The sequence below is a fragment of the Lutra lutra genome, chromosome 3 (assembly GCF_902655055.1).
Source record: "Lutra lutra chromosome 3, mLutLut1.2, whole genome shotgun sequence".
NCBI classification, from domain to species: Eukaryota; Metazoa; Chordata; class Mammalia; order Carnivora; family Mustelidae; genus Lutra; species Lutra lutra.
In genome coordinates this window covers 198608767-198616776 of record NC_062280.1, presented here as the reverse complement: position 1 = coordinate 198616776, position 8010 = coordinate 198608767, and the positions used below count along the sequence as shown (strand labels likewise).

At 54.8% G+C, this 8010-nt stretch overlaps 1 protein-coding gene across 1 annotated transcript in view; it reads left to right on the top strand.

Moving 5' to 3' along the window:
* Positions 1-5530, top strand: part of COL4A1 (collagen type IV alpha 1 chain) — a 132634-nt gene extending 127104 nt beyond the window's left edge. The window contains exons 50-52 of the mRNA XM_047720395.1: positions 882-996; positions 2908-3080; positions 4712-5530. Of these exons, the coding sequence (XP_047576351.1) occupies positions 882-996; positions 2908-3080; positions 4712-4793 (370 nt within the window). The 3' untranslated portion in view covers positions 4794-5530. The remainder of the gene's footprint in view (positions 1-881; positions 997-2907; positions 3081-4711) is intronic.
* The last annotated feature ends 2480 nt before the right edge of the window (positions 5531-8010 follow it).

The following is an 8010-nucleotide window of genomic DNA, read 5'->3' as shown; positions in this document are numbered from 1 at the left end:
ATAACTAGGTGTAATTATTAACATTTATAGTCATTTATCAGCATTGCTAACACCCTGTTCACTTTGTGACTTGAATGTAATTATGTGACTGCTGGTGTTTAATTTTTTTTTTTTTTCTTTTACAAATGTTATCCTGCCATCGAAGGGCTCCCTGAGCCGGGCAGGTCTGGGTCCGGAGAGCATGTATGGCTGTAGTTTGCTACTGGGTGTCGGTCGCCTGGGTCCGGGAGGCCCCTGGCCCTGAGCGGGTTCTGTGGGAGGCGCTCCCGCCGCAGTGTCCCACGCAGCCCCCCGCCGGGGCAGGCTCTCCCTCACGGCTCTGCTGGATGCGAGTCCACAGTGAGTCCTCAGCGGGCTCCCGGGGACGTCCAGCCCCACATTCAGCGTTTGCTAGTGACGCGTCCACACGTCTTCCCTCCGCTGAAGTTGAAGGTGATTCCCCGCTGGAAACAAAGCACTGAATTCCGGAAGTGGTAGCACTTGGTTTCCGCCAACTCTCCTGTCTCAAGTGTTAGTTGTGTTTGCTAAAATCCACGCTCCCTGTTGAAAAATCGGGAAACATTGGAAGGCACAGGGGAGAAAACACCCGTCCGCGGTCTCCCAGCCCCTCCGGGAGCTGCTCTTGACCCCCGGCCCTCCGATGACCTCCTCCCCACAAAGCAGACGGTTCAGCAAGTGTTGGGTGTGGATTTTCTAGCACCGAGAGGGGCTTAGAGAATCAGTGCGAGGGGTGCAGGCTGCCATCTGCTGTGAGCAGGAAGCTGGCTCAGAACCCGTGAGCGCAGGGGTGGGTGAGAGCAGGAGGAGGAACGGACAGGCACAGGCTTTGTCCTGCGCCGTCCCCGCGGCCATGCTCAGGGTCTGTGCCCTCTGCCTTCCAGGTGTGCGGTGTGTGAGGCGCCAGCCATGGTGATGGCCGTGCACAGCCAGACCATCCAGATCCCGCCGTGCCCCAGCGGCTGGTCCTCCCTCTGGATTGGCTACTCCTTCGTCATGGTGAGCCCTTGGGGAACGTCTGAGCACCCTCGTCTCGTCCCTCTGCGTCCCTGCCCTCAGTTCTCATCCTCGTGCAGTGCCGGCCTCTCCTCCAGACCAAAGCCTGCCCAGGGGCCTGGCCTGCCCTGCTGCGGACAGCGGCCATTCCCGCCTCCTGCCTCTTGAGTCTCTGCTCTGGGACTAGATGGTGGGGACACCGCCATGAGCTTCCCCGGGGTCAGAGCGTCTCCCCAGGAAGACAGGAGCCTGAAGCAGAAGCATGGGGTGTGGGGGAGTGTGAGGGCCTGCGGCCTTCCTGTGGGGAGAGGCTGCTCTCTGCCCCTCGGCTGTCCCCGATGGTCCCACCCCTGAAACACCAGTTAGAATAGGAAGCATGACACCTGTCTGCGGTCCCATGGTGGCCGCTTCTTTGACTTTGTCACCTCAATTTTGAGTAGCGATTGCATGTGTGAAAGCTCTGCACCGGGAAGTCAGGTGGGAGCTGATCACCCTCGGCCTCAGCGCAGGCCGCGCCCACCCGCACCCGGTCACCCTCTCAGTTGTGGCCCCAGGGACATTTTGGTCCCCGGATGACCATTAGCCCACTGTTTGTTGATGGGAAAGTGGCTTCATAACTGTTTCCTCTTGCCGTGAGGGACGGCAAGTGCAGAAGGAACGGAGCAGCCAGGAAAGCAGGTGTCAGAGCGCCGCGTCCGAATTCCAGTTTGGCTGTGGGTGTCCTGGGCAGGCGGGGCTTCAGCAGGGCGTGAGGGTCGGCAGCCCCACGAGGCCCTGGCAGTGGCTTTGTGAGTCTAACCACTGCGTTGTGGCTGCTTATCAAGAAAGCCAGAGCAGACTACAGGGTAGAGATAGGAGAGCAGCAGTGAGGAGACGGGCTGAATCTTTTGACCCCATGATCATAGGAAATACTAAACAGAACCTCCTTCTGACAGAAGTGGCCCCCAGCCTAGGAGCAAAGAACCTCAGAAGAGCCTTTGGTCCCCATGACAAAGATCTGAAACAATGATTGGTCCCAATTTCCCCAAATCGAGAACAAGCCAAAACCGTGGTGTCCTAGGGAGTTCTGCATCACTTCCCAGCTGGTGGGGGCTTTTTGGGACCCAGAAGGGCTCTGGCCTGACAGTCTGGAGACCCCTGTCCTTGCTTCAGCTTTGCCTGGGACCATGGTCAGATCCAGAATGTTCTAGCATCCTCTGGTCCTGCTGTGGGAATGGAGGGCATTAGCTTTGTCCTCAGAGGCTCTCATGGCTCTGAAATCTCACGTCTGAACCAGTATTCGTGGCGATTTGGGAATGTCTTGTCTCGTTTGGGGTCATTCATCTTATGGTCCCGGTTTCTGAGCGCAGGTCCGTCCTGCTGGAACCCATTGGACCTAGGTACCTTATAATAGCAGTGACCCTTTCCTCCTCTTGTTTCAATTTTCTGTCTTTCCAGAGAGAGGGAACGGACGATTGTTCTTTACCTTGTAGAAGGACACATAGCTTCGAATGCAGCAGATGCAGGGTTTTAATTATCGTCTCTGATTTTGATTAGAAAGCTTGACATCACATCTGTTGGTTCCAGCTCCATTTACACATTTGGGCTCTTTCCTCTGTCCCGAGTTAGAGGAGTTTCAGCGTTTCAGACGTTATAAGGAGCAAGGCCAGCATTTCTTTAACTCCTGATGCCCGCAGGTGGTCCCCGTCCGGTCAGGGGAGACCGGTGGCGGGGTTCTGGCGTGGGGTCTGGCTGCCATGCTCCCCGCAAGGAGCAGGGGCCGGCTTGTGGGCGGAGGGCGGTGTGGGCACCCATGTGTTTCTCGGTGACCTGCCGAGGCTTCCCGGGGGCTACCCTGGCCCCTCGCTGGGCACTGCCAGTCCCCGTGTGGGCAGCGGGCGGGGGCCCGACTCACAGCTCGCGTCCGCCCCACAGCACACCAGTGCCGGCGCTGAAGGTTCCGGCCAGGCCCTGGCGTCCCCGGGCTCTTGTCTGGAGGAGTTCAGGAGTGCGCCGTTCATCGAGTGCCACGGCCGCGGGACGTGCAACTACTACGCCAACGCTTACAGCTTCTGGCTTGCCACGATCGAGAGAAGTGAGATGTTCAAGTAAGTCAGGAGGGCCCCTCTGTGGCGTTGGGACCCGTGTGACCCTGGCACAGAGTCTTGGAGGGTCAGCACGCGCTGATTAGGGCTGTGTCTTCCACGAGCGGTCCTGAGCACCCGACGTGTCGCTCCCGTGGCAGCCGCGGTGCTCACTCCAGTGTGTGCGCTGGGTGAGCTCTGAGGGACGTGAGCAGACTGGTAGGCCCATGAAAATCAAAGTTCATTTCAGCCCAAATGCTCTGAAATCAATAGGGAAGACCCTCCTTTTCTTCCCCATTAGGGTTTCACCGCTGACACAACCGCCCGGGGGCCGCCGGCTTTGCTGACGTGGCCGTGGAGCCCGGCGCAGTTGGGACGGAGAGGGCGCCGACCAACCCTCTGTCCTTTGTGCAGCCCCTGCTGGGCCAGGCACCGGGGCCCACGAGCCCCAGCAGCGACCGGTCGCTGCCCACATAAGTGCCGCTCCCCGCTGGAGATGCGCCTTCCCGTCTGCGCCTTCTCGGGGGGGAGTGGGGCGGAACCCTTCTGGGAGCCTGTCTCAGGTTCCTAAGTGAGCTCACGAAAGGCAAAGCAACACTCTCTCTTCTTGTAGTATTTTAAGCACCGAAACAGTACCAGGTACTTAACTGGTAGCTTAATGAGACTTTCCAGGCCACTGGAAATTTGACATCAACTCTCGGGACAGAACCTGGCCGTCAGTTACCTAATTGAGCACTTGGGTGTATCAGGTCCTGGGGCTTCCATTGTAGGGTTAATAGGTTATAATGAGTTGGTTTTTTGGTTTTGTTAGTTTGTTTGTTTTGAACCAGCAGCTTGGCACAATGAACTGAAAAATTAGATTAGATCCCATTATTTCAACAAATTAATTTGAGGACGGTTAAGATTTTCACAGAAGTTGCTAAAATCAGCAGCCCTAATTTTAGGATGTTACTTTGATTATATGGCTACTTTAGTTTCAGTAGAACTTGTTTAGTCCCAAGTTCAGCCTTCACGCCTCTAACAGTCAAATAAGGTGGAATTTCTAGGATCAGGGATGCATTTGAGTTACTAACTGTCCCCCCCCCCCCCCGGCCTCCAGACTACCGCGTACAACCCAGCAAAAGCTTACAGAAGCATTTCAGGGTCTAGTAATTATTCTGGATTCGCTGTTCGTTACACATTCGGCCGGTGTTTAATGAGCACTTACTCTGTGTGTGAAGGGTTGCGAGAAGAGATCTTCCTCTGCGGGCGGAGTTTATGGTCTGGTGGAGGAGAGAGGCGGGAGGGGGAGGGACAGGCTGAGGGGGCGGGGGGGGGGCGCAGTGGGTGTGGCTCAAACTGGGGAGCCAAGTGGACATGGGGTGGCTGTTTCCGTTTCCGTGCCCTCCCCCGCGCGCACTTGGGCGGCCACCATCCTCGGGGCCAGGGATGGGGGGTACACTTGATCGCGTGCCTCCCTCCCCCCACCGTGAGGGCAGGTGACATCCAGCAAGGTGTCCGTTCACTAGGGTGAGCGGGGGTTGCCGCTTGTCCCAGGCTGGGGCCCCCTCCCATCCGACCCCTCGGAGACCTCTGGGACTGCCGGGGAGGCCCGAGGACCTGGCCCGCCTCGCCGAGCCGTGGCGCCGACGGCCGGTTTCTGTGTCGTCCCATAGGAAGCCCACGCCATCCACCTTGAAGGCCGGGGAGCTGCGCACACACGTCAGCCGTTGCCAGGTCTGCATGAGGAGAACGTAATGGCGCCCGGCCCTGCGCTAACGTACAACATGGTGCTACTCCCTCCTCTTCCCCTTCTATTTTTTAACAGCAACGAACCCTAGAAATATATCCTGTGTACCTCACTGCCCAGTATGAAAACCGTAAAGTGCCTTATAGGAATTTGCCCAACTAACACCCCCTGCTTCGGTGGCCTCTGCTTGCTGAAGGAGAAACAAAGACCGTGATAAGCTGTCCTAGTGACATACCAGATGGCACTTGTGATGAAATAAAGTGTAACTCTGTCCTACAATCCAGTGCACTGACGTGCAGCGTGAGAACTCCATCAGAAAACCAAAGGGTGCTAGGAGGTGTGCGGGGGCTTCCGTTCTGCTCGAAAGCCCGTCTCCACTCTGTATCACAGCAGCTGCCTTTTCAGCCCCGGGAGGGACGTCTGTCTGCGTCCCTGTCAAGCCGGGTCTGTACGAACAGCGGCCACGCAGCCACCGTGTGTCGGGGCCGCACGTGGAGCGGCGGGCTCAGCAGCCGGACCTTCCAGCCCCCCCAAACATACGTCGAGGTCTCTCTGCTCTGTGTGGTACTAAGCAGCTGCTTTTGCAGAAGTCACGAATTTCCTGTGGAATAAAGATGGTCCAAAAGTAGGCAGAAATTAAATATATATATTTTAGTATTTATATAGATGTCAGCAATTAGGCAGGGCGAGTTTTTGTTTCATTTCCACTGTTAAAATAAAGCTTACATAGTTTCTTCCTCGGAAAGACTGTGTTGTCCTTTCACGTAGATTTTTAACACACTCGGGTGTTGGATGCAAACATCCGTTCTCACTGTTCACCTCGAACCCAGAACTTGTGTGTCGCCAAAGCCAAAGCCAAAGCCAGGCTCGTGAGCGTGGTGTCGATGACGGTGAGGCATGTACTTTGAGCTTTACTGTTTTTATTCTGTATTAAGCATCGTCAGGGTTTTAAACACTAATCACAACTGAATGACTTGACTGCAGAACCGGCAACCATAAAAAGGCCTTCATTTCGTTTGTATTCCTCATTCTGTAGCCTGGAGTGGAAAACAGCCCCGCAGGATCTTAGTCTCAGTGTCCCACAGGGCGGCGCCTTCGCGGCTCCCCCGTTCTCTCGAGCGCCGCGCAGACGTCAGGGAACGGACGGATTGCAGGAGAGCAGAAGGGACCACTGTCCCTGAAATGACATTTCACCCCAAGTCTCCAAAAACGGTTTTAAGACTACTAAGGCCTTTTATGTAATTTCTTTAACTGTGTATTTCTTAAAAACTCAAATTTGTAATAAAACTATTTGTATAAAAATTAAGCTTTTATTAATTTGTTGCTAGCATTGCCACAGAAACATTAAAAGTTACCACACAAGCCACTAATAAAGCTGTAAGCTCTGCCCACCTTACGTCATACTTATTTCGCAGTTCTTCCAAATGACAGAGCCAGACTGCGCATCACCTACAGAAACTACTGCAAAGGAAGATGATTGGTCTTCCTCTCCCACCCTTCCTCCCTCCCTCCCTCCCCTCTGTCCATCCAGACTGCCATTGTCCCTCTGTCCATCCCTCCCTCCATCCATCCCTCTGTCCGCTGTATGTAAACTAAGGATTTGTCACTTTCCAGATCCTGGTTAGATACAAGATAAACAGAGATGAACAATACAGATAAACAGATGAATAACATATACACCCAGTCATAAAAAGCGGATTCACGGATGGCCTGGTGGCCCAGTCAGTTAAGCATCTGCCTTCAGCTCAGGTCATGATCCCTGGGTCCTGGGATCGAGTCCTGCGTTGGGCTCCCTGTTCTCAGTGGGGTGCCTGCTTCTCCCTCTGCCTCTCAGCCTGCTCGTGTGCTCTCTCTCCCCCCAATAAATAAATGCAATATTAAGAATTAATAAAAGTGGGTACAGCGAGTGGGGGCAGAGGTTAGAACTGAGAATACGGCTATGTGAGGGACAGGTGGCTGGGGTTCAAGCCTGATGTGAAGCTAGAAAGAAGATGGCAGATTCTTTTTCCTGATCTCAGTTTTGGTTTACACCTGATCAAACATGACCCCCGGGGAATGAGTGCAACACTGCGTGTTCCGGAAAAAGCTCTAAATGCTGCGGTGTTCCTGGTTATCACACCCGACAGAGCTGTCACGAGGACGGATTGGGACGGTGGGTGAACGTGACCTCATGTGCCTGAGCAGGAAACCCCACTCCCGGTCTGGTTTCGGCCACTCCCTCCCACCACCCATCTGTGATAAAACTGAGCAAGACGTTTCCTTTGCCTTCCTTACTATACAGGAGGATAAGGGGAGCGAACCCTGAGCCATCAGGCTTGACTCCTACTGAAGTCACAGACACAGGGCACCCCCTATGGCCGCCATCTGGGAGCATTTTGTTTCTATGTGTACAAGCGATTTCTTACACATCACTAGGTACTAGACACAGCTGGTGTGTCTAGGAAAGTACAAAGAAGGTGGCGACACCCTGAATCCCAGCTTTCAGATCCTCTGCGTTTTGTGTCTTATCCGAGCAGGTTTTACGTGTTAGTTTTAGAATTCTCCTCCAGTAAAAGGGGTTGAGGCTGACGGACGGTTCTGTGAACTGCAACATACATACACGTTCATGGAGGCGTCATCAGAATCAGTCCCCAGAAGGGCTAGAGCGCCCCGAGATAGCCCCTCCAGCTCTCGCTCCGGGGAGGCCCGCCCCTGCCCCCACCCCCGGCACCTGACCACACACCTCCCTCTCTGTCACTCGTCTCTTCAAGAGTGCAATTGGAGCGTGTAACCCCCGACACTGGCCTGCGCTCCGCGCGGAGCACTGGCCGTCCTCGGAGTTGCTCTGCGCGTCCGTGGTGCGCTCCCTCCTTCTGCTGGCAGCTTCTGCAGGTCACCGGTCGAAGGACATTTGGGCTATTGCCAGTCTCTGTTGATGGTGAATAGAGAATGAACTTTTCACGTTCGGGCTTTGGTGGGAACGTAAGTTTGTACTTCTTCAGAGTAAATACGCAGGACTGGGATTGCTGGGTCACAGGGGATTGTGGGTTTGCCAGTGTGAACACCGTCCGACTGTTGTGTGGACGCGCTGGGCCATTTCACATTTCCTCCAGCAACGCATGGGAGCTCCAAAAGCACCACGTTCACTCTGAGTTGGGGACTGCCAGTATTTTTGGTGTCATTGTGACCTGTAGAAGCACGAAGCCGTACTTCCAATTTGCCCTTCCCAAACGGCTCAGGTTGTTG